Genomic DNA, 27,041 nt, shown 5'->3' on the forward strand with positions numbered 1-27,041 from the left:
ACTCTGTAAGAGAGAATATAACATCGTATGAAGTCATTGGTCTGTTAAAAACATTGCATATGTAGCGTTATAAATATATCAACCATTTATTGGTTCTTTAGATTGTATCAAACTTCACCATTCTAACATCATCCTAACATATCAGAGTTACAAAACTGACGACAAAATTGTGGTTCAAATTAACAATTCAAATCAGAGAACTTGAGATACACCTACAGTGTAATTATGCGTACGTCTCATAGCAGCGCAATGGTATACTATTGTGAACTTTGGGGTTTAGTTGCACATTACAAATTTGTGTATTTTTAACTGAAAGCAATTTCTTTCCATGTCGACCTCTAAACTTATGCTACCCATATAGTCAATATAGTCATTACAAAGTTTAGAGAAATATTTATTCATGTAAGGAAGGCATAGCAAGCATGGCAGGTGCTGTTCCAAACTCTGCAAAATATTCAGATATCAAAGATGCTGGCAACTTTGCTGTGATAATTCAGAGCCTTTGCAGGACTGAGCTGAAAACACCTGACCAATATTATACGGAATTATGACTCCCTGTCAAGTTTTTACGAACGTTTTAATCTTTCCTTGTAAAAGAGACTGTTCGTTTGTTTATATGAAAGCTGTGAATTGATCTCTAATTGGTGTACATTATTTACTTTTATCAGAGTATTGCACAGCCAAGAAATGATGAATGGTCCAGATTTGTGCGCACATTGGCTGAAATTAAAGCAAACCAACAGGAAGCTGAAGAAAGCCTTGCATTGTCTAGATAATTGTAGATGCACATACGTGAAGACTGATATACATAACATGAGTTCATACATGCACTCTTTCAATCCAAACTAGCTATTTATTGTTTTGTAATAAAGATGTAGAGTTTATTGGTACAAGGTACAGCAAAGTAAATGTTTTAGTCACGTTTCAGATTTTACATTTTATTGATAGCAAATAACTAGGACAGAAAGTCAAGCTTAAATTTAAATTTGCATTTGAATAATATTCAAAACATTTTCTTTGCTTTAAAATGTCTGCCATTTTTATTAGCTCATATTTGGTATGAATATAAATACCAAAAAGAGCTTATATGATGAGTCGGTGGCGTCTGTATGTCTGTATATTTGTGGGTATGTATGTGTGGATGTATGTCCGTCACACACAAAGGCTCCCATACTGCCAAAGCTACCATCTCAGTATTTGGTGTACAGGTAGATGCAGGGGTTGAGATGTGAATTTGTTCAAATGAACACATCAGTGTCAAAAATGTGCAAATGAGGTAAGAAAAAGGGAAATCCTGCAAATGTGCAGGAGTGATGGCATGCCAGTAAGAAACAGGCCAACTCCACTGACTTGAGTCATTTCCTGTCATTGTTTATGAACTGTTACATATTAACAGACCTGCTCAAACCATAGACAGTAGAGGGGAGGAAGACCGTCTATGGTTAAACTAAGAGGGGCTAGCTGCCTTTCTGCTATGCATGTTGCTAAATTTGACCTACAGTACCTAAAGTTTCGGGCCGACTCGCAGCTATTTCGAAGCTGTTATCCAATTGGTTGGCAGAATCTTACCGTTATATGAAATAACGCAAATAAACTCCCTAAGTTGCTGTGAATAGTGACAATCGACCAATCAGATATAACCTTGCAAACACGCTGCGAGTCAGCCGAAAGTTTCAGACCTTAATTACTTTTGTCATTCTTGTTTTTCTGGTTTAAATATTTCTTGTTGTTTTTCTGGTTGTACTGTGCAGAAATCATTGTCATAACATCAACGTAGAATTTTCCTGCACTGAACAGATAGAAACAACATTTATTGTTGATCTTTGGTACCCATACTGGTATATACCAATTCTGATCAAATTTGAGTGACACCGTATAATTGCGGTATTTTTAATTTTATTACTGTCTGACAAGAAATTTCAGCATTCAAATTTAATTTTCAATCCTCATTGATGGAATTTTAGAATGATATGATTTGGTTTTGTCAGTATTTGTACAGCAATTTTCTTCAGAATCTCAGAAACATGTGAACTAAGTTCTGTCACATTTGCAAAGTAAAGTATTTCAAGTACATTTAGTTTTATTAAAGAATATTAATTTAACAATGGCAGGTTTTGGTGTTGGTTTTGTTTCTGTTACTTAAGACAAGTACCATTGGATTTCCTTCCAACCTCATTCAAGTAAAACATACTGCAATGTTTATATCAGTTTATCTTACCACTCAATATGACTGCACAATGTTAGTACAAGGAATTACTATGCTTTCAAAGTCCTTATGTGATGGAACCCCTCTTTCACCCCACGCCCATCCCAGCTCCGTGAAGTACATATGCATATGAGTTCACTCAATATGGCTGCCAATCTAGTGGCTCTATTTTCCATGTTACAAGCTAGAGATGTATTTCTTGATGTATTTTGCAAGTTGGTACAAAGACAATGCATTATGATTGACATTAATAGATATATAAACACTCAATTCCTATGGGGCACATTGACTAAATTCAGTCACTACCAATACCCAGTAGAGACTATCATTTATGGTGACTTCTTGTGCAGCTACCCTGGTACATACTTCTATTTATTGTTTTGACAGCTTTGAAGATATACATTCAGACTTTTTATTGAATTGCGTAATTTTCCATTTTGTGGCAAATACTTTAAATATGAAAGATTATATCAACTATGTTTGAATAATCGTCTATGATTTTGGACATGAAAGTTTGGTTGTACTTATTTTTAGGCAAGATTTCCGTGTGTGACTGTGCTGCACATGTTGAGGACATAAAGCTTTCACATGATCATTTTTGTTGATTTTGTCAACTTGGACGATGATTTGAGTAAAGTTCCAGTGATGCAGTGATAGTTTACTTGGTTTTCCAAGCTGCCATAGTAAAACAAAACAATGCAGTTAACACTATATGAATCAATGTCACAGAAATGTTACCAGAAACAATCTCCATACTGTAACTGGTCTTGAAAAACAGATGAACTCAGAACAGCATCATGATATGCTGATTCAAAAATCTGGCAAGATCCAATTCATGATCTTTTGAGATCTATGAAAAAGAGCTTGATGTTGGTTCTGTTGAATAACAGTTTGTCAGTTGTCGTATCATGTAACCCTTATACACTTGATGGTGTGTAACAGTATTTTTTTGTGAAGTTGTATAACATGGTACTTGTAGAGTATCAGTATTATGTCACATCAAAGATCCTTGCCTTTGCCTCTGTTATACCTGTATTGACAACAACAACATGTTAAAACTTCTAGCAATTTTACTAGACTATAAAGCAGTAGTATGTAAGTTTGCTGTAAAAGTACGTTTTCATGTTTGTACAATATCATAGAGCTGATATCAATTTTGTCCACATGGTGATGGATACACTTTTCCATGTTATTGATGGATAAATTGGGCTACACAAGATATTATAATGGTATACCTGTTTCATTCCAAAGTGTCAAATACAGAATTTCCCCCTTTTTTTGCTTACTTTGTAATTTATTTGTTTTACTTCAATAAATGCATCATGATGCAAGCACAGCATGTGTCATGCAGTGAAGTTAATGATTGCAGCAAATCTTTATGGTATAGGGCAACCAGTATTTTGTATGGTCAGTGAATTTATATTCTGTAATGCTTGTCCCATGGACCAGGATATGCAATTGGGTGATGGACCAAGTCAGTTTGCAAGACTACAGCATTTTAAATCGAGCTGCTCATGCCCATATACATACTAGTACTGGAAAAGAGCCGTAATCTGTATGGCTATCATCATAATAGTACAGGGCAGGGCTTTGTTGTTGCATTTGTAATGAGTATTTTTTATGCAAAAAACAAAAACCGATGGCTTAGATGTTTACAATTTCACTACAGGCATCCCAGTGTCAAAACTGTTCCACTGATCATTCCATCACTGATCATGCCAGTCCTTAAAAAATACAATATGGTAGACCAGAACCCAATTTGTTTTTTAATATTCACCCTTCAATAATCATTACCAAGACATGACTGGACCCATTTCATTCAAACTTGGCACAAGGACAAAGTACAAGGACGTACAGCTAACGTCAACATGTTTTAAAATAAAATTGAAAGTGTATGCCTGCTGGCAATTTTGCTTGTCATTTTTGTCGGTCTTGAGCCAGTAGCAAGACATACCCAGACTGATTTCAGTGATTTATTTCACTTGTTCCTCTGCGTTGAGCCATCAGTGAGGTTCCCAATTAAAATTTCCAATTACAAGGGGGACTATGTCATTGTCAATGACTTGTTACAAGATGGCAGTACTAGTGTCATGATGTTCCAGGTATTGATTCTCATTCTACCCTTGTGCCAATACATACAGTCACGCATCAATTAGTTTTGCAATATGATCTGATATGGCACTCTGGCAGTCAATTTGTTTCAATTTTTGTCTGTCCAGATCCATTGCTGAGAAATTCCAGGACTGATTTCAATAAATTTTACACTAGGGCATAGTACCATGAAGTACAGATGCACATCAATCGTTTTACATGATTATTCAGTGTTGAAGCCATGAATTTTAAACCAGGGGAAACTGTGTCCCAGTACCATTAATTTTGGGGGACATTGTGCACATTTTGGGGACGACATGCATCAGTTTTCAATCAAAATATGTATTATTTTGTAACAAATTAGTTTCACAAAACAAAGTCAAAGCCACCGGGACCACATGTTGCATCTTCCACCAATCAGAGGACAGTCAGACTACATATGCTACATATAATATCAGTTGTAGCATTTTAATTACTTCTAATTACAGCTCTGAAAGTACGTACGTAAATATAAGCCTGAAAATAATCATGCAAAACAAGGTCATCAGTATCAGATACGATTGTTTTCAAAACTCGAAACCACAAATCAAGAATGATATTAACCCTTTTCCTGCCAGACAGTATTAGGACTATTACTTCCCCATCAGCCAAGTCAGTAAAAAGCGGTATTGAGCCTAAAAATGACGTATTTTCACCCGCTTGGCTTGGTATGTTTTAGCATCTTTAGTCCAAAAAAAAATCAAGTTCACAGTATTTATGTTTTCAACAGCCTTCAAATGTACAGTATTATGTTAAAATACACCATATGGAATATGTTGTGTTTCATTAATTTTATAACCATCTTGACGTGATTGTGAAATATGGACTTGGCAGGAAAAGGGTTAAAGATGAAATGCCTTTTCTGTTTATAAGTTTACAAACTATAAAAGAAAACTATACTCAGAGTTGGTAAACACTAACTTGCATTAATTAAACACATCCAGTTTCGAGTATGGTATGAAGCCCATTGGTTTTCTGGATGGTGAAGTGACAATGGCATTTTACATAACACATTGAACACCTTGTAAAATAAACAAAAAGATTTTGATTCATGGAAGGATTTTAGTTTAACTTCAAAATAAAAACAATTTAAAAAAATACGCTCTGTTAATTATTACAGAATTTGAACAAAATTACAAGCTTGAGAATAATATGTGTTGAAAAGAGAGGAGATAGAACATAAAATCCTCTGTCACTTTTTTAGTTAGCTGTGCAATAGTAGTACTATTAAACAATGGTATAGTAGTACACAATGGTAAAGGGAATGCAATATTACCACAGTATTACAGGGACTATGGTTATACCACACTGGTAAAGAACGAGTTTACAACATCAGTGCAGATAATGTAGTACCAGTATTACCTACCAAGTACAGTATGTCTATTGTACAGCTATAATCTTCCCTATTTTGCTATGAAGGAAGTCCCTTAAGTTGACAAAAAGATCTCGGTAATTCTGATGTATCAAAGGTAATTCTATTGAATTGAAACTCGTGAAAGAAACTGGCCATTGGTTCATGTCTTCAATGGCTTTGAATGATACCTGTATTGGTTCTTGGCACATGATATCGGATCCAGTACAAAACCGCAAAAAGTACATCAAAGTGATGTAATCAATTTCTTGAATAAAATGCCTGAGATGTTGTGCTACAGCTTTTTCCCTGGTGTTCATTGCGTCAGGAAGAAACAACTTCTCTATCACTTTACTTGCTGATGGAATTTTACGACCATATATATCTGCAATATCTGTAATACTAATCACACTTGCAGCAGATCTAAGTATCTCTCTCCATGGATTTATGAGAAACAATGTTTTCTCTATGAGTTCACTGTGTGCAAGTTCAGTGATGATACAACCAATGTTGTCAGCTGTGGGTATTGTTCTACACTGGTGCTGGCTTAGACAGAGCTCTAGATCTTCCTTATTTACAGCTTTAAAATCTGTTGTTGCTTGATTCAATATATTCTGATCACTCTCAGACACAAACAGCAGATAACAATCGACAAGATCTGTTGGAGAAGGCAATTTTCCAAACACAAGCTGCATAATCGGCAAAGCTAACCTTATTGGAAAGTAATTTGCTTCCTCCAACCCTTTTATGATAATCCTTGCCACTGATTGCCAGTTATCATCAGAGAAGTCATTTTGAAAACATGGTATCCTAGAAATGTTGCCAACAGTAAGTAATTCATAAAATTCAGCCCAGAAGTCAGCAAAACAACTACGTTGCATTTTTTCACCACAATCCTCTTCAAATTCACCGTTGAATGATACAAATTGTACATCAATTTGGTCACTGAGAATACTTGGATCAGAGAATACATTCAACATATCATTAAGTATGTTATTGCGATGGATTAAGATCATTCTGATATGATTTGACTGCTTTACAATAATTTTGTTTGCTTTCTTCCCTTTTGTTGTGTTTGCATTTGAATTTTGAGCAATATTAACAGTCTCATTACCAACAATATTTTTTCTCTTTGTTGTTACATATAATCGCAACATTCTACAATCTGGATTTTTGTCGTATATCTCGCCAACTGTACAATTTGCATCAAAAGAATTTTTATCGAAATCCTTCAAATCAAAGTCAAATTCTTCAACCGATCCTTTGACTGACTCACCATTTGGAAAGAATAGACTTTTGGCTATATCTAGCAAATCTCTCTTTTGGTGTGTTTTGTTTACTGAAATACAGTGCTTTCCACCGCCCGTATTGCTGCGTACTTGTTTGTAGGCTCTGAAAATATAGTTATAATCAAGCCACCCTAGTTCTACCTTTCTGTCAACCTTTGTTGCGTGTTTGTTACCAAAGGGTCTTGCTCTTCTTCGTAACTTGCAGCTGTAGTTGTCATCTTCAGAAGTATCATCATCCAGAATGCTAACTTCAACCATAGATGTACGTTTTGATCTTTTTCTTAAATGTTTTCTTTGTGGATCTGCTTGAAAATTTTCATGGTCATTCACACAATCTTCATCATTATTATGTGGTCTACCATAACTATGTGATGAGACTGATTTGCACAATGGCGTATAAGACTTTTGAGTAGTTGGTTGTTCAACAATGGGAAACTCTTTTTTCTTTGTTGCCATGTACAGTCTCAACATTTTGCTTCGCATTTTTCCATAAAATTCTGCAACTGTAAAATGTTCACTAATTGAATTTTCATCAAAATCCTTCAAATCAAAGTCAAATTCTTCCATTTTTCCTTTTGGTGAAATGCCATTTGGAAAGAAATAATTCTTGGCAAGCTCCAACAAATCATTCCTTTGGCATTTTTTGTTAACTGCCACTCTGTGTGTTCCACCGCCTCTTTTGCTTCGGACCTGTCTGTAAGATTTGGAAGTGTTGTCAAAATCAAGCCATCCAAATTCAACCTTTCTGTGAATCTTGGTTGCATTTTGATTACCAAGGCGATGGACATGAGATGTCCGCTTGTACATGTGACTTCTTTGTTGTACTGTTTCCGTTGTTACTTCAGTTAGTGTTTGTGAAATGTCCATCATTTCTGTACAGTTAGACATAACTGCAAATGATTCACTCATCTTCCAGCTGCTCTGTAATAAAAAAATATGTTTGATTTGATAAACATCGCTTCTATGTACTGCTGAAATAATGGAGCAGACTTTATCAGACTGGCTGCCGACATTTGCATGTACTGCTAAAAAAGTCAAACATAAACTTACAGACAAGTTATCGTTGATGACACAGCAGGGCTGGAAAATAGCAGTAGTCCCGCGTCCACTGACTACCAACTTTTCTCTGGGGCTACCAAAATCTATTAAATGGTAGTCCCAGGCCAAGCAGAGGAGGACAAAACTCGCTAGCGTACGCGCGGACCTATGCTATATAGTTTGTGACGTCAGAGGTCAAATCAGCTGATCGCATAGGGGCGCACGTCTCGTCTGGAGTTGTGTGTGACGAGTATGTGCCTGTTTTCACGTGCCGAAACAGAAAATAACGTTTTTTATTCCTCCAATACATGGCAAGAATGTTTTGATAATGTCACGGGTTTTATGTTTCAGGCTATTTCTATGCGTTCTTTTCTTTTATTTTGACCCTATGAGTAAAAAAATGTCAACTTCCGGTCATCAGTTTTTTTACCTCATCATGTCGCTACCAAAGTTGTTGTCTCTGTCTCGAAAATGCATCCGAATGAGGTGTTTCGATTGTTAGAAACAACTTTTGAGTGGACAGTTTGATACCCCATCATACAAGGTAAGTGTCCACAAATTTTTAATTTTGTACATTGTCTCTAAAGATTTTAACCATAAATTTTAGGGGGAGCTGGTATGCACGACTACTGTAATGCTTTCGTCACCCCGGTAAGGGGAGAACCATTTGATTTCTGGGGGGGGGGGGTATGGAGGAAGAGGGTATGAGAGCAAAATGATTAGCCAACTCATTAGCCAAATCAAAAATCTTTTAGCCATTTTGAGTAACTTTTAGCCAGTTTATGATCTCAAGTGTGGCAACAGCTTTCTCGTCATTCAGGAGTCCTTAATTTTACAAATCGAGATGTTTTGTATGATGTTCATGATGGTTTTTACATTAAAGAAATATGTGTTTAGTTTTTGCATTTATAATCTGTGTTTTTATGACATTTCAGGGATAGAAATCCTTTTTCATTTTGGTGGTAAACTTTAAACACCACAAATAAAATTAGGTAGCAATTGAATTCTAAAAATCTGGTAGCAATGTTAAGTGTATATTACAAGAGGTACAGATTGAATATTTCTGCCACATTCAGTTAGTATTCACAGTATGATAGCTTGTCATAAGTTACAGGCTTCTCATGTGGCAAATTTATGCAGTCTTCCATAACCTAAATGTTTGAGCCACACAAGTAAAACAATTTTCCATGCAGAAGACAGCATTTATGGTATAGCACAATTGCAGTGTAGATACGATTATTGTGGTATTTAAGGCCCCGGTTTTACTTGTATGTCATAGTTGTGATCAAGCAGGCTGAAATAGCATCTTGAGTATAAGTACTTTTCTTGAGACAAAAAGGGCTGGGCCAAACAAAACTCTAAGTAAAACAAGACACAACGATATATATTCATTTAAATTACTCACTGTTTGAGGGCATTCATTGTTTTTATGATTATGATAACATTTTAGCCCAGATATATTTTCATTTGATATTTTGATATCATCAAGAAATGTCTGGTGATGTTCACTTCTAGATCATTAAACTGGTGGAATCTACAAAAATATTAAAATCATTCAGAATCACATAATTTCTTGTATAAGTTATAGCAGTCACTGTTTGAAAGTAGGCCGAATGGGAGTCAGTCAAGCTGAATGCCATTCAAATTGGAAGGCAGCAAAATTTGGCAAGACGCCGACACAGAGACTGTTGCCGTTTCGTTTAGTATTATAAGAATCATCGCCCTCGAATAAGATCGAATAATGTCGCTCACGCTTATGTTTTGGCGATGTGTCCGTCGAATTCGGCAGAAGATCACACGAAACGAGAGATTTTGAAGCAAATTAAGTACCAAGTATGAATTTTGAGAATGATAGGGAACGAACGGTGATGGCTACATGATAGATGAACTTGCTACTTTTCACAGTAAAATCGAACGTCGAAGATGACATGGTAGCATAATCCCTATATATAGGAAATATGGTCATTTGGTTTCCTGACATACTTTTTCTCAGGCATATGTACACACGTCTATGGGGCGCATAGTCTGAGAGCGGAATAGATCACAAACATGTGGAAACTGTTAGGTACCCAGCTAAGTTCACGTCGTATCATCCTTATCCATGTCGATCTCAGGCGTTTCTCTTTCTTAACATCGGGGAAACGTGGAAGGTCATGCTACACTCAGTGGCCCAGTTTCCGTACGCTTTGTTAAAATAATCACTTTACAGTGACTGTGATGCCTCTGTTATCGTTAAATGTCGACTATATGTAAAAAATTTGTCTTTCGTCATTCACAACGAGTTTGGTCGGTCAGGGTTGGGGTCAGGGGTCGCCATGCGGACTTTGCTACCGCCCTCTAGTGGCCCAGATTCCGTACAGTTGTATCCAAGTACCGTACACAATTTGAAAATGCGATGAAAGGCACAAAAGAGCGATATTTTGGGATCTTTAGGATTTTATTCTATTAATAGACACATAGGCTTCCATTTTAAACACAAAACAACTCGCATGATACTCCGATATCATAATATTTCATCCAGTGCAGCGTCCTTTGTTTCTACTCTCTACTATGAAAAATTGATTCATAAAAAGATCAACGGACTTCATGTGTATTTTGTTAGATTTCCAATTTAAATACAGAGATAAGCTGGAAAATAGCTCTTAACTTATAGTATACTTAAATTTTATAAGTCAGTAATACAATGATGTTTGTTGCTGAAAATGAAAAGTCATGTACATCTCAAACATATTTTGAATTTCCATACTCTTTACTGAGAAACCATTATAGAAGAGAATCATTTCATTTCTGTGCATGTGTGTGTGTGATTTTTCCCTCCTGGCAAGGAGGATAGAAGTAAAAGAAATTTGCGGATGGCAAACAAAATAATTTTATTGAGGGCCTTAGCGGAGAACCATTCGATTTAGGGGGGTGGGGTGAGGAAATTGGTATGACAGCAATTTTTTCCAACCACTCTGCCAGAATTTGGTTTACTATATTGTATATTCTGTGTTGATTTTTTTCCACATGCTGAAGCAATGCAGATTTTTTGCGTGATTTATGTAGATACGGAATCTGCATTTTCTCATCAGATAGATCACTACCATTAACCTGGCAAAGAAAACTGCCTTCTTTGCTATGGACACAAATATATATATATATATATATATATATATATATATATATATATATATTCGAGTCCCGCATGGGTCACTTTTCATTCACCACTATATTTCATATAAAAAAATCGTATGGTGAGTCATTTCAAATTTACCCTTCTCTGGCTTTGCATCATTCATAAGATTGATCCTCATTACCAATAACTGATTCCTAAGTTGGTGACTTGTGTGCGAGGCCCTGTAGAATCCCGAGGGATCCTTAGGTTGAAAGGTTAGGTGATGAGTTTAGCCGCCTACTCACCATCAACGCACAACGAATGAAAAGCCCCATCTAAGAGTCAGGACCGCCCACATTGGACCGACTGATCCATTAGCTCAGTTGGTAGAGCATCCGTAATGTCTACGGGGGGTGTGGGTTCGAGTCCCGCATGGGTCACTTTTCATTCACCACTATATTATATATATATATATATATATATATATATATATATATATATATATATATATATATATATATATATATATATATATATATATATCAGGAATGCTAGCAAAAAGAAATCAGACATTACCATGTATTCCTCAGTCATCAGACATAACTGCTGTCACTGTATACCGCCCTCCACCAAATAAGACAAACGGTCTTACTGTCAATGGTTTCGTTGAGGATTTTACGAATTTTCTGTCCTCCCATCTTGACAAATATTCGCCATTAATCATCGTTGGATATTTTAACTTCCATGTCGACGATCGCAATTGCACGGCACAAGTGCAGGGAAGTACCGTGATCTTCTTGACGCTTTCTCCCTGCGTCAATGGATCTCTTGTCCCACTCATCGCGCTGGTCATACCTATAGACCACATAATCACACGCATTGATGATACTACCATTACCGACATCCGAGTTGAACCTATCCTATGCCATATCTGATTACTTTCCTTTGCTTTTCACTGTTGACTATCGCCATTGCTATGCAGAAAACCAGCAGCGCATAATATCCAGAAATATGTAATATTGTTTTCCCACTGATTCATTCGCCGTGTCTCATCATCGATTCAGCTTCAGCCAAACACCAAGGTATGAGAAAATTGGACATTGGACACATTTGATACCCATGCCTCTACGCGTATGAAATTTGTTCAAAATAGACAACCAGCACCATGGATTACAAAGTCTGTTACGAATGCAAGATCAGAAAGAATGAAAGCTGAACGGATTTGGAGAAAATCTAAACTAGAAGTACATTGACAGATTTACAGAGAGCTGCGGACAACGTTGTTCGCCTAATTGAAAATGCCAAACGTGACTATTATTCATAGCAAAGGCAACCAGAAACAGTTGTTTAATATCATTGAACGGTTAATCGGCCAACCTCAGAGATCTGTTTATCTCCCTAGCAAACATAATAATCCCTCAGAAATCGACAATCGCTTTGCAGATTTCCTTTTACATTGTGTGAAGTCTCTAGTTTTGAACTTGAGCATCCGACGAGCTTCGATCACCGTCAAAGCTTGTCACCGATCTGCGATTTGAAACCCGAGTGTCGTTTCGAAACGTTTGCACCAATAACCACTGAGGAAGTCTTGTGTACCATTCAGTCATCTCCTTTGTCCACATGTTGCCGAGATCCAATGCCTACTAAGATCCTGAAGCAGCCAGAAATCCTACAGGTATTATTATCCTACATAATCACGTAATGGTATTGTACCCACAGATTTTAAACACGCTGTACTTTTTATGCCGATGATTCTTCATTATATATGTCTTTCGAGATCAATGATGCCTTTCATCGTGATGGCTAGCAATCTTGAATTATGTATTTCACACGTTAGGTCTTGGATGTCTGCAAACTTCCTTTGTTTGAATGATGATAAAACTGAATTTATAAATTTCTCTGCATTTTCCAGTAATGTTTCTGACGATAGAATAGGGGAGATACGGTCGGTGACACCTTGATCCCTGTTCAAAGTCAGGCTTGGAGTCTTGGAGTTATCCTGGATTCCGGTCTTACGATGTACCCTCATATCAACAATATCTGCCGCCCAGTTATTTTTCACTTAAAACGCATTGCAAGTATTCGCAAATATCTTTCTAATTCAGATATAGTTGATTCATGCTTTGTGATGTAATGCTCTTCTTTATTGTCTTCGAAAATACTCAATCGCATTCAACGTATTCAGAATATGGCTGCTAGAATTGTAACTCCCTCAGGCCAAAATAAAAAATATGTGCTGTTCCGATTACCCGACCTACCCCAATTTTATCCCCCGACCCTAGACTTTTTAGAGCTCGTAAACCCGGAAGTAAAAAATAATGATATGAAAAAACGTGAAACGCATGAAACTAATTTAGTTCGATTTTGATACTTTTTGATCTACTTCAATAAAATGTTGTTGAAACAATACCACGCGTAAATTTCCGTACGCTGATTTTGCATATGAAAGCCTATCAGCCAGTTGAGAGTTACGTTCACAAAAGTTCATTGCCCTAGCCCGATAAGGTTTCTGTGTCACATCATCTCTGCACGATCGAGAAAAGGAGACAAACTGAAGGTTTTGTGCATCATATGAATGTCCATAACACTGAAAATAATTCTGATAGCAAAATTGACACGAAAAATTGGACTCAATATTGGACTTTACTGGTACAGAAACGTGCTCAGTGCAGACTGCACAAGCATTGATATTGAGCAAGCGTGGTGTCATGTGGAGCAAGCTGTGGTGTCAATGGGCACATGGGCCCGGTTTTTGAATTCAGTGAACAGACACTGACTCATTTTTCAGAGCAAATAAACCCTAAAATTAACTGTCGGTGACAACCAACCTTTCTGTTTATTATTTTCCCCATTCTAAAATGACTGAAAAAAAGCAACTGGAACAAATCTGACATCGAGAAAAACTCAAGTCCGCATTCAATTCAAAACAAGGGATCTGACCCTCTAAGTTGTTCGTTTTAGCTCTACTGAGTCTGCGCACAAAACTACAAGACCAGCTAGGTCACTACAAAAACACAGCTCACTGGTTTGCAAAGGGCAATGTTGATCCAAACTTACAGTAGTGAGGGATGATATACGCACAGTAAAAACGTGACAAACAAGCACATTATTTTTTCAGAAGCTACAAAACATTCTTTTATAACTACAATAGATTTTTTTCTTGGCTTGTGTAGTGCAGACAGTTCAGTAAAAAATGAAAAAATCCCTTGAAGGTACAATGGGAATGGCTGGCTGTTGTTAATTTTGATGTTTGAATGTACATTAAGCCCTATGAAAGCAAACTTACAGAATATGTGCAAATAAACATACAGAATATTTAAGCATGAGGGAATATGCTATAATGTTTAGGGATATTAAAGCTTATGAATATTAATGAGCCATCCGCCACTCTTGGAAGCCCTATACATTCACAACAGTGACACCCAAATTTGTTGACTTTTGAAAAAATCTTATAGAGGATGGTGTTTGGAGCCAGCAGCTTGACAAGCAAGTGATTTACGGCTTGTAGTATGTATATCACAAGTGACATCACTGCAACATTAAAACTTACATAAGATGTCCTTAAATGTTTCAATTAAATCCCCAAAAAATTTTAAAATCCCCCTGAAAAATTCCAGGAGAGGGGGACCAATCCCCCCTGGTATAGTATCCTAGATGAAACACTGCATTGATGACAGTAAATATTGTGTTGTGTCAGTTCTTACAAGTCAGACTTACCTGTGGATAAACAGTTCACTTTCCTGTCAAAGAATTGTAATTTAGCCATATCAATTTCCCAGGCAGTCTAATAAACCACACACTTCAATTCTGCTGATGAATATTTTATTTTAATAAATTTGTATTCAATTTGAGTGCATTTGATGAGGAAATTGTTCACTGGTAGTTTGTTTGAAAGCATACAAAATGCACATTGAGAAATAAAAAAAAATGAAAAAAAAAAAAATTTCCCTACCTACCTACCCTATTTTTGAAAACCATGTAATCGGAACAGCACAATTTTTTTTTTTTTGCCTCAGGAGTCACTGAGCATATCATCTCAATTTTGTCTCAGTTGCATTGGCTGCCTGTTTCTCAACGTATTGTTTTTAAGATTCTTATCTTCATCTATCAGTGTATCCATTCACTTGGTCCAAGTTATCTTTCTAGCATGGTTAATTTGTACGTCCGAAAAACAGATTGTCAAAGCAGGTCGCGAAGAATGGGGACCGTACCTTCAGTACTGCCGCCCCCTTTTTTATGGAATAACCTTCCGATTGTTGTTCGTCGCTCAACAAGCCTGCCAAGTCTTAAAACAAGTCTTTTTAATTCTGCTTTTAAATGAACTCATCCATTGTATCGATGTTTTTGTTTTGATTTTTAAATCCTGTTACCTTTTATAATGTTGATTGTATTTTACCTAGCGTCTCTAATCACACTTTAAATCGCTTTATAAATAAATAAATTAATATTATTATTGTTGTTGTTATTATTTTGAAAATTTTAGTGCCTTGTTATGCAGCTGCATCTCCATATAATGACAGTCAGATTTCCCACATTGCTGAACAAATGTTTTTTTTTTCTTTGGTATACTATGATCAATTTTTTCTTCTCAAGACATTACCTGATCAATTTTCTTTCTTTCCTTCTTCTTTTCCTTCTTCTTCTTCATCTGTCGATCCCACCCCCCTCAAAATCAAATGGTTTCCCTTATTTAGTATTTGTCTATTACTTTTCTAAAATATTTTTCTCTTCAATTATATGTATTAAAAAGATTCACTCTTTTGTATATTTTTAATATTGGAAACTGCAACTTTACTGGTCCTTGTTTTATGATGATAAGATCACAGAGGGAAATAAAGACAAGTCATCGGTCATTTTATAATTCTGCAATACATGTGTTTATTTTACATCCCTTATTTTAAAAAGGAATATGAACATTGACATTATGACACTTTCATAATGTTAAAAATCATTACATGCTTAACCCTTAAAGTGCCATAGACTTTCCATAGAATCCACCTCCCAGACCAAGGACTTTTTGAACCCAACTATCCAACATGGTACGCTTCTTTCAACATGGTACCTGTAAAATGTAAGAAATGGAAGTGTTTATTTATGGTTGTGAATAAAGTCTGTTGTAGAAACAAGGCGTGCATACATGAAAATAGTACCTATGATGATTAACATATTCCATGCACTAAATACATAAATTAGTTTAATACATTTGAGCACAAAAAAGGGAATTTTATATATACCAGTCACACATTTCAAAGCTTAATAACACATTACGGTATTCTTTTTCTCATGATGTCAATTCAAAGTTAACATCTGAAATAGGATTTCGTTCACCAGGATATTAGCAGCAAAAATTTTCAATTTGAATTATTGCACATCAATAAAATTTTAGAGTAATATTAGGATTAGGACGAGACATCAGTCATGGGGTTAAGAATTTCTCTCTTCTTTTATCCATACTATCCTCATTTTACTTAACACTTTTTCAATTACGAAACAAGACATCCTAAAATAAAAACAAGAAATCCATTTTTTAACTTCACAGCCATCAGTTGATGTCTTAGTATAAGTTACATATTCCATAACTCGAACTAAAATTATGAATCAGTTATTGATTTAATAGATAAATAGATAATATGTTGCATGAAGAATCCCTACCAGATTTTTTATGCTCCCTGCATAGAAAAGGAAGGATACACACTGAGAAAAATAAAGCATGGTTTGAGTGATATTCACTTAAAAGTGTTATGAAATCTTTGTGTTGATAAATCAATGAATAGCAACCATTGTTCTGACTGTTCTGTACCTCCATGGTTCTGATCGTAATGAATAGATGACATAAAACGTGATAACTTTTATGTTTGTCTCATCGTGCATCACTTTTGGAAACACTGTTTTATAGTAGTTACAAACAGAGTGGGAAAAAGGTTTTCTTATACATGTAAACTTTACACTTTATGAAAAGAAAAATAAAGGGAATAAAACGTATGGTAAAATAATAAGAATATTAATCAATATCGCCAGCAGAATATGATTGAGAAGATCGTAATATTATTTTTGTTTAACTTAAATCACTGAACATGGAGGTGGGGCCTCTACCGGTATATAAACTAGACTTTGTGATGAATACACTCAGTGCTAGTGTGACAGTTTTCCGACGACCTCAATTTTCGGACATTTAATGACATGCTGTTCGTTGTACGGTACTCACTTCGCTCCGTACGGTTTCACAAGTCAAGTGATGCTCCTGTCCTGTTGTGGATAGTTTTTTTTTAGGTAGAAGCTATTTTGGGCACGGCAAACTTGGCAAAGTTAGCCAGACTGTAGTACGATACAAGGTGCCGTAAGCAACACACAGAGACAGCCCATACGTCCGGTAGGTAAGCGCAAAACACGTCGAAATACGGTTGAGTCGTCCATGGGTTAACCGTAACTAATTATCACGAAATATTTATATTCAGTTTCTGAACATATCGAAATTAAAAATCGGAGTTTTGAAGTTTCAAATTATCAATATTTAGCCCCTGATCACATTCAAGAGTCGTCCTATTACTGCGATAGCAGTCCGATTTCTATGCACTCAACATGGGGGCAAAAGTTTGGCAACTTCCGTCGTATTAACAGTTTGGGGATAAACACAATAGAGTTTCAAAAGGGCATGGTAATAAGATTTCGTAGTGCTCGTCATTTATGAAACGGCTTTGGGCGAAATTCACTACCCTGTCCGAAAACTGTCACTCACACTGATAGTACGCTTACAACAAAACACTCCGGAAAAAGAAGGAAAGATAATATTCGAATTTGGAAGATAAGCGTTCGCAATCGCGATTAAGGAATGACACGTGTTTGCGTACGGATACTGGGCCATAAACGGCAATCAGAAACACAAGTTAAAATTCTTTCACGTTGATATTTTGAAACAAAGTTGCAGGCGACAACTAACAACACAGTGATGGCGGATTCTATAGTGTGCGAGATATGTGTGAGCGTATTGCGGAATTTCTTGAATAATGCCTTGAATATGACGTAGCGTTCGCAGGTACCATGAAAGTTGCGTGATTTTAACAGGCGCTCACAAAAACAATGTGATTATTTATTAAAAGGCACACATAAGTGATACTTACCGATATTGCAGCAATCGACAGAGATGCAGCCTGTAACCCACAATGCAATTCGAACGGAAAATGACCCGGAAGAGGTTAAAAAGCCAACACGTACGGAAACTGGGCCTGTACGGAAACTGGGCCACAGACTGTATTCATCCATGGGTATTTGTCGAGTTTGCCAGCTTTGCAGTAAAATTTGGCATAGTCAAACGCTTACGGTGACAACAGAGCAGATGAAAGTAGACTAAACTTAGGTTAGGAATACGGAGTCCCGTACGGAGTCTGTGTGTTATCGCAATGTACGCAGACCGAAGTCCAGAAAGTAGCCCTCACTTCCGGTCAAAGGAAGAGCGCCCCTAGTGGTGAAAGCTTAAAATCCTTGAATTACCGCATGGTCTTATGGTAACTCGAAACCGACGTATTGCATTCTGTTTACTACTGGTAAATCACAGCCCGTAGAAAGATTTATCCATTCACTCTTCACTTGTTTTTTGTTGGTGAGAATTTTCTCTCTTAATGTTGACATGCTATCTTTCCCTGATGCCACTATTCTGCATTTTTGCAAAACATGAAGTAAATTAAATTTATTTTGACAGTCATTTAGAATTGTGTTTATTGTACAAAACATAGACAGTACATCCTTAATAATCCTGTTAGCATACGTAGATGATGATGATTTCGGAGACTACATTATAGCCTAGGTTTGAAGTAAGGGGTTTTCTACCCACATATTTAGTTTTACCACCATTCACAATGTCATTGTACAAATACCACCCTGGCTTATCATTCGCACAAAAAATTTCACTCCAAAAATGATTGTTGTGGTGGTAAATAATAGCAGCCAAATCATAATGAGCACCTTGCAATATGCAAATATCCAGATTATTTTCTAATATAAATGGTTGCAGATAATTTTGCTCATCTTTCTCAAGTTCTACAGCAAACAAACATGGCTGATTTATAACTGATGATGTTGTGATGAGTACTATTACATTGTTTGTCACCTGTTCTCCTGTGACATTTATAAATGCTTTGATTTCTCTCTTGTGTTAAAATAAATTCTATTAATTTAATTACATTATACCCCTTTCCCTGATTACTTATAAATTGAAGTGTTATGGATTTCCTGAGCAGTGGTAGTGCCTGACACCATGCTATTTGTTGTTTGCTGTGACTTGTGACTGGACACTGATTATATAATGAGGTTTTCAAGAAAAACATGTCTTTCATCGTCACTCATATTTTCATAGAACTTGTCAAAAATGGTAGCAATAGGAGCGATGTTGCCAATCTGAAATACTGCTTTACCATCCTTTGTGTGATTCTGTAGATAGTGCCAAAGTAACATCTTGCTATCGTGATACTTTCTTTCTAACCTGAGAATTAAGGATTTCATGAATGTTGACATGACTTCTCTTTGGTGTGAAGTGGTTTGAAATTTTTCGGATTGTCGGCATAATACATTGTACATCCTTTCTAAGAAAGTATCAATAAAACAAGATTTGCCAATACCTCCTGAATTATATGAATATGACTGGAAACCTGGAGCTACATCCAATTTAACTATGTTGGAAATTTCAGTTTGTCTCATGTGCAGATCTGTATTACCGAAGTCATTGAAGTACTTGTGATTAGCAATGTCTGCTGTTCTGAATGAGGGGCCTGATCTTATAAGTTCACTATCTTTAACAATTTGTTTTGCTTGCAGTTTAAGTAAAGCACTCTGTTTTATCAAATTTACAGGTTCTCCACTTTATTAACAAGTTAAAGCCTGAACATTTTATAACAATATTAGGAGTTAAACAAGAAACCAGTTGAAACCAGAGTTGATACATGGGAGAAAATACTTGAAAAATAGTCAAAATGATAGTTACTAGGGCTTGAAAGACTTGTCAATCAATACACTATCAACAGTCCATTTCAACAAAAAAGATACAAAAAAGCTCTTTTGTTTGCAGATTGAAATTATCAATGTCAATGGGATCAATTAGTTGTGGTTCACAGTAAAATTACAAATGTTGGTCAATGCTATTCTTTTAAGCCTTCCCTCATACCCCTCGTTATTTGGAATCAAAACATTTTCTACTTCCTGTAACATTCTTGGGTTAACATGTACATCTTCATCATTATTATCATTATCAACAAAATCTTGCTCATCATCATACAACATACAAAGATTATGTACAACACATGCTGCCACACTAAGCTGATTTATCTCATTGATATCAACAATATCAATTCCAATCAGAAGTCTTCAAAATCGCCGTTTTAATACTCCAAATGCTCTTTCAATGTCCGTGTGTCTCGTGAAAGACATGTATTGTCTTTGCTGGTTATTGAGATATCCAGTATTTATGCAAGAAAATTATTGAAACATGAATAAATATTGACAGCAATTGTAGTATTACCAGAGACATGCCACATTTAAGGCATTCACTAATATAAAACATAACTTATCAGAAATTACATGATACTATACTCTACAGTGTATAAAATAAATACTAAATCAGTAAATCATGACAGACCACACATTATAGTTAAAATTACTTTTAAGGCAAACCTATATGGGGGCTTTCTGCGATATTTTAACAGGTGCAATCATAAAGGTCACCTGTGTGTGGAGGAGAGTTTTGTCATTCTATTCATGGCTGTTATACTTTTCAGGTTTTACTATCTAAAGTAGAAATTATTTTTATATTTCAGTATATATTATTAACAATGTGGGTTCATACCTGTACGGTGTCATAAGCCATCTAGTAAGGGGATAGGCTGCATCTCCCAGAATGGTGTATTGTCCCTGCAGACATTTCTCAGAACCAGACAACCATAAATTGAATGTCCTTAACACTCTGGCATCATGCATTCGGCCTATGAAGTACCAATCACTTCAGATTACAAAGTTATAGTGTTATGTAGGTCATTTCCCCCACACTCACATGACCTGAGTTCAAGTAGTCTAGAATATTCTCAAGGTCACTGCCCTTAATGACCTCACAACCTTGAATTCAATTAGTCATGTTTGGAATGTTCTGGAAAGTTGATTAGTTGTGTAAGAGAGATAATTTTAGAACAGTAATTAGCATGTCAATAAAAGTTCTAGATTGTTCTTATATGCCTTTATAAAAGGGACGTGCACAGCTTCCAGTCAGACTTTTGGGATCGTGTCTCTTGTGTGTTACTAAACTCCAGCAGTAGTCATTCTCAAGACTTTTCAAGACCTTCACTGCCAACGCTGGATTTATACTGTGGACTTTGTGCAGCTTCAAGCCTGCAAGCCAAAGGACTGTTCATTCATCCAACTGACTGTTACAACTCTGAGACTGGAGCTTTGCCGTCCCAGCTGAGATAAGTAGTCTGTACACTTTAAAGCTTGTATTCTATCCCTAACTTAGCAATTAGTTTTATTTTCGTAATAAATTTTGTTTAAACGTTAACTGCTGAGTTCACCCTTTTGTTCGTTTTCTCTGCACGTAACAAAATTGGGGGCTTGTCCGGGAGACGAATATTTTGAGCCGTTTGACAACATTTTGACAGCCTTTTCAAAACTACTATATACTGTGAACTCAGCGAAATTTAATCATGGCGGAATTTAAGCCAGACGAATTTATGGATGACCTTGATCAGGACACATTTAATTCCCTCAGAAAAGACAACCTCATAGCACTGGCAAATTTCCTTAAAGTAGATGTCAAAAGATCTATGCGCAAGCGAGAAATTCAATTCAAGATTGCAAAACATTTAGTTAATTCTGGCCATTTTGAAGAGTCTGCCTTAAAAGATTATGAGCCTGAGTCTTCCTTCGAACTCAAAAAATTAGAATTAGAAATTCAGGCAGATTTGGAGCTTAAAAAATTGGCATTAGAAAAAGAAAAAATACAAATGCAATTACAAATGAAAGAAAAAGAATTGCAAATGGAAGAAAGACAGAAAGAAAAAGAAAGGCAGGAAAGATTAGAAATGGAAGAAAGACAGAAAGAGAGGGAATTGGAAATGAAAGAAAAAGAATTGCAATGGAAGAAAGACAAAGGGAGAAAGAAAGAGAGGAAAAAGAAAAGGAAAGAGAATTAGCTGAACACCGACTGCAGTTAGAAATGAGACGTTTAGAGCTTGGAAAGTCAGGAAAATTCTTCCCTTCAGACAATTTTGACATCACTAAGCATTTCAGGTTAGTTCCCCCTTTCCAAGAAAAGGATGTTGATAAATATTTTCTCCATTTTGAGAAAATTGCTCAGAGTCTGAATTGGCCTAAGGAGTCCTGGTCTATGCTTTTGCAGAGTGCTTTGGTGGGTAAAGCCAGAGAAATTTACATTCAGTTGTCAGTAGAGCAGGCTTCAGATTATGATTCTGTGAAGGAATTAATCCTCAAGGGTTATGAGTTGGTGCCTGAAGCTTACCGTCAGAAATTTAGGGATTGTGAGAAAGTGAAAGATCAAACTTATGTTGAATTTGCTCGAACAAAGGAACAACTGTTTGACCGTTGGTGTTCTTCTGAAAAGGTTTGTCAAAGTCACGAAAAATTACGACAACTTATTTTGATTGAGGAATTTAAAAGGTGCATTCGGAGTGACATCAAGACGTTTATCAATGAACAAAAGGCAGATACATTGGAGGTTGCTGCACGTTTGGCCGATGATTATTCATTGACACACAAATCGTCATTTCTCAACAAACCATCCCAGTCCTTTTCCTACAGAAACAATGCAGGTAAATTTAACTCCTCCTTTTCATCCAAGAATTTCTCAAAGGACAGTAGAAAATCAAATGACAACAGTTCACAAAATTCAAGTAACACTCCCACATCATATCCCAAGTCTCAATCTCCTTCTGACAAACAGTTGGTACACTTTCTTGTAATTATTGTAAGAAAGACGGCCATTTAATGTCAGATTGTTTCAAATTGAAAAGAAAACGTGAAGGTCAAAGTGGTCAAAGTGGATCTAAGCCACCGGCTTTATTTCTTCATCAACTCAATTAGAGTCTAATAATGTGTGCAACACATTTTCTGAGGTTAAACCCCTCTTATCCCCAATTAATGAGGTCAAGGTCAATTCTTCTTCAAGATAGCATTATGGGTATTTTCGAGCCATTTATTCATAATGGTTTTATATCACTTTCTAGTGATTTCTCTTCCGCTACCCCTGTCAAAATTTTAAGAGATACCGGGGCTTCCCAGTCTCTTTGTTGGCAGATACCCTGCCGTTTTCTGAAAAGTCATTTTCAGGTTCTAAAGTTCTTATTAAGGGGGTAGATTGTAATGACTACATTCCTGTTCCTCTCCATAATGTCTATTTGTCTTCGGACTTTGTTTCTGGACCTGTGACTTTAGGTATTAGGCCTTTTTTGCCTTTTGAAGGGATTCACCTTCTTCTTGGAAACGACCTTGCAGGGGACAAGGTCATCACTAATCCACTTGTGACTGATAATCCTAGTTTAGATCAGGATCCAGAGCCCATTGAACAAGAGATACCCGATTTATTTCCTTCATGTGCCATTACTCGAGCCATGTCCAAGAAAACTTCTGAGAATCAAAATACTCTCAAAAATAATGTCACAGATGTTGACTTAAATGGCACCTTTCTCAGTCAGGTGTTTGACACGGAGCATTCCGTTATCCCTCGTGGATTTGAAACTTCCAGTAAAACTTCTGCTGACCAAAGTCAGACATTTTCTAGATCAAATCTCATTGCAGAACAACACAAAGACCCAGATATTTTGTCTTTGTTTGACAGGGTAGATGATGAAGGTAAAACTTCAGATAGCTCTGTTTCCTATTATACAAAGTCTGGTATTCTCATGCGTAAATGGAGACCTCCAGATGTTTTGGTTGATGACGACTGGGCTATAAAACATCAAATTGTGGTTCCAAAGCCCTACCGTGCTGAAACATTGCGCCTGGCCCATGAAACGCCCTGGGCTGGTCATTTGGGAGTAAGGAAAACTTATCATAAAATTCTCAGTCACTTTTATTGGCCTAATCTCAGGCAGGATGTAGCACATTTCTGTAAAACTTGTCACACATGTCAAATGGTAGGAAAGCCAAATCAGACCATTCCAAAGGCCCCTTTACAGCCAATTCCTGCATTTCAAGAACCATTTAGTAGGATACTAATAGACTGTGTTGGGCCCCTACCAAAAACAAGATCAGGAAATGAGTACATGTTGACAATTATGTGTACATCAACTCGGTTCCCAGAAGCCATACCACTGAGAAATATAAAGACAAAGACTATAGTGAAAGCTTTAGTCAAATTTTTCACTTTATTTGGCCTCCCTAAATGTGTCCAGTCCGATCAAGGCTCCAACTTTATGTCTGGTATTTTTCAACAAGTAATGGATCAGCTAGGCATTAAACAGTATAGGTCATCCGCCTATCATCCAGAAAGTCAGGGTGCTCTTGAGCGATTTCATCAAACTTTGAAAAACATGATTAGGACCTACTGTTTTGACACAGAGAAGCAGTGGGATGAAGGAATTCATTTTCTGCTCTTTGCTGTTAGAGAGTCAATTCAAGAGTCTCTTGGTTTTAGCCCATTTGAGCTTGTATTTGGACATACAGTCCGTGGCCCACTTAAGCTAGTTAAAGAGAGATTCCTATCAGACGATGATGATTGTCTGAATATTTTGCAATATGTGTCAGACTTTTCGTACAAAACTCTCTAAAGCATGTGAATTAGCCAGAGAAAATCTTGAGTCATCTCAGCAGTCAATGAAAACCAAATATGATAAAAGCACCTCAAAACGGAAGTTTAAACCAGGTCAAAAAGTTCTTGTTCTACTTCCAATTCCTGGCAAACCACTCCATGCTCGTTACTTTGGGCCATACCTAATTGATAAGAAATTGAGTGATTTAAATTACATCATAATAACACCTGACAGGCGAAAACAAAAACAGCTATGTCACATAAATATGCTTAAGCCATATTTGGATAGGGATAATCCTACTATAACTCAGCCTGTCAGTGCAGTCAGTTCAAACCATTATGAAGATAGTGATACTGAAACTGACTTGAGTGAAAATACTCTAAACTCAAAGCTGGGCTCGGTCAAGCTTCAGAACTCAGAAATCCTGGAGAAGCTGGAGTCTACAAAGTTGGCACACCTCCAGCCAGAACAACAACAACAGGTGAAAGAACTGCTCCATGAATATAAACACCTGTTTCAAGATGTTCCAACAAGGACAAACGTCATCTATCACAACGAAGATGTCTGCGACAGTCATCCAGTGGAACAACATCCAGACAGACTGAATCCTGCAAAAGCGGAATATCTCCAGGAGGAAGCAAGTATATGCCGAACAATGACTTTATCGAACTCAATAAAAATAACCGGACTTTGCCATGCATACTTTATGCCAATTCAGTGCCATTTCAAGTTTTCCAACAACAAATTGCAAGAAGATAGTCATGGGACATCCTGTTTGCTACTTTTCACACAAATTTAACAAATCCCAGAGAAACTACTCTACAATTGAAAAGAGTGTTTATCTTTGATATTAGCTTTACAGCATTTTGAAGTTTATGTTACTTCTTCAAATCAGCCAATAGTGGTTTATATTGATCACAACCCTCTTGTTTTCTGCAGAAATTCAAAGGCAAAAATCAGAGATTGCTAAGATGGAGTTTAATGTTACAGGAGTTTAATCTTGACATTAGACATATCAAAGGCAGAGACAATTAATTGCAGACTGTCTCTCTCGTATTTAGAGTTTATTGTTGTTCACTTTCAAGAAATTTTACTTTAGAGTAAAACAATTTTGAGTACTTAAATCTTTTTCAAGATTACATTTGCAAAAGAAAGAATTTTCTTTGAAAAATTTTCTTTTTTTTGAAGAGGGGGTGTGTTATGTAGGTCATTTCCCCCACACTCATCATGACCTGAGTTCAAGTAGTCTAGAATATTCTCAAGGTCACTGCCCTTAATGACCTCACAACCTTGAATTCAATTAGTCATGTTTGGAATGTTCTGGAAAGTTGATTAGTTGTGTAAGGGAGATAATTTTAGAACAGTAATTAGCATGTCAATAAAAGTTCTAGATTGTTCTTATATGCCTTTATAAAAGGGACGTGCACAGCTTCCAGTCAGACTTTTGGGATCGTGTCTCTTGTGTGTTACTAAACTCCAGCAGTAGTCATTCTCAAGACTTTTCAAGACCTTCACTGCCAACGCTGGATTTATACTGTGGACTTTGTGCAGCTTCAAGCCTGCAAGCCAAAGGACTGTTCATTCATCCAACTGACTGTTACAACTCTGAGACTGGAGCTTTGCCGTCCCAGCTGAGATAAGTAGTCTGTACACTTTAAAGCTTGTATTCTATCCCTAACTTAGCAATTAGTTTTATTTTCGTAATAAATTTTGTTTAAACGTTAACTGCTGAGTTCACCCTTTTGTTCGTTTTCTCTGCACGTAACAATAGGTAAAACAAATGAGTAGTAAACTGGATTTAATAAAATGCATGTATATTCATTAACTACAATACTGCTTTTCCGAAGTCATAGAAAATTACCAAAGTTACTCAAAATCTTGACAAAGTGGTTTACCGAAGACCTCTATCATGACCACTGTGAAATGACCTATAGAGACAATAGCTACATGTAGTATACTCCAAGCTATCAGTATGCCTATCTGATTAATCAAAATGTGAAATGTTATTGATAAATACTGTTGCTAAATCTCACCTGGTAAACCAGCACAGACATCAGTGAAACGTAAATCTTCTCGGCAGACCCCTTGCAGAATGACTGAGTGGTACTTTTTCCGATTATAATAATCATCAGGATTATAACGTGGTCTAGATATAGGTATATGTGAACCATCAAGGCATCCAATCATATTC

General features: G+C 36.4%; 2 protein-coding genes and 2 long non-coding RNA genes across 8 annotated transcripts in view; 2 read left to right on the top strand and 2 right to left on the bottom strand.

The window, feature by feature from the left end:
* LOC139117752 (cytoplasmic dynein 1 intermediate chain 2-like) overlaps positions 1–3,561 on the top strand; it is a 36,244-nt gene extending 32,683 nt beyond the window's left edge. For 3 of the 5 annotated variants that reach the window (XM_070681014.1, XM_070681012.1, XM_070681013.1), the window contains one exon: positions 669–3,561. In XM_070681014.1, coding sequence (XP_070537115.1) covers positions 669–776 — 108 coding nt within the window. In that variant the 3' untranslated portion in view covers positions 777–3,561. The remainder of the gene's footprint in view (positions 1–668) is intronic. The other 2 variants (XR_011548565.1, XR_011548564.1) reach the window with 1 other exon arrangement.
* Positions 3,562–4,744: 1,183 nt separating this feature from the next.
* On the bottom strand, positions 4,745–8,198 carry LOC139117754 (uncharacterized). The gene is made up of 2 exons (XM_070681017.1): positions 8,027–8,198; positions 4,745–7,897 (listed from the first exon to the last, which is right to left on the bottom strand). Exon 2 carries the CDS (start codon positions 7,883–7,885, stop codon positions 5,717–5,719), a length of 2,169 nt encoding a protein of 722 aa, XP_070537118.1. The 5' UTR covers positions 7,886–7,897; positions 8,027–8,198; the 3' UTR covers positions 4,745–5,716.
* A 28-nt stretch (positions 8,199–8,226) lies between these two features.
* LOC139117757 (uncharacterized) overlaps positions 8,227–27,041 on the top strand; it is a 43,959-nt gene continuing 25,144 nt past the window's right edge. Inside the window, exon 1 of the long non-coding RNA XR_011548566.1 lies at positions 8,227–8,558. This is a non-coding gene — a long non-coding RNA (uncharacterized lncRNA). The remainder of the gene's footprint in view (positions 8,559–27,041) is intronic.
* Positions 15,962–18,848, bottom strand: LOC139117566 (uncharacterized). The gene is made up of 2 exons (XR_011548553.1): positions 18,227–18,848; positions 15,962–16,170 (listed from the first exon to the last, which is right to left on the bottom strand). It is a non-coding gene; the product is annotated as an uncharacterized lncRNA (long non-coding RNA).

The sequence above is a fragment of the Ptychodera flava genome, chromosome 18 (genome assembly GCF_041260155.1).
Source record: "Ptychodera flava strain L36383 chromosome 18, AS_Pfla_20210202, whole genome shotgun sequence".
NCBI classification, from domain to species: domain Eukaryota; kingdom Metazoa; phylum Hemichordata; class Enteropneusta; family Ptychoderidae; genus Ptychodera; species Ptychodera flava.

Coding starts and splice junctions, on each gene's coding strand:
- LOC139117754 (XM_070681017.1), bottom strand. CDS start 7,885: ATGAGTGAATCATTTGCAGTTATGTCTAACTGTACAGAAATGATGGAC.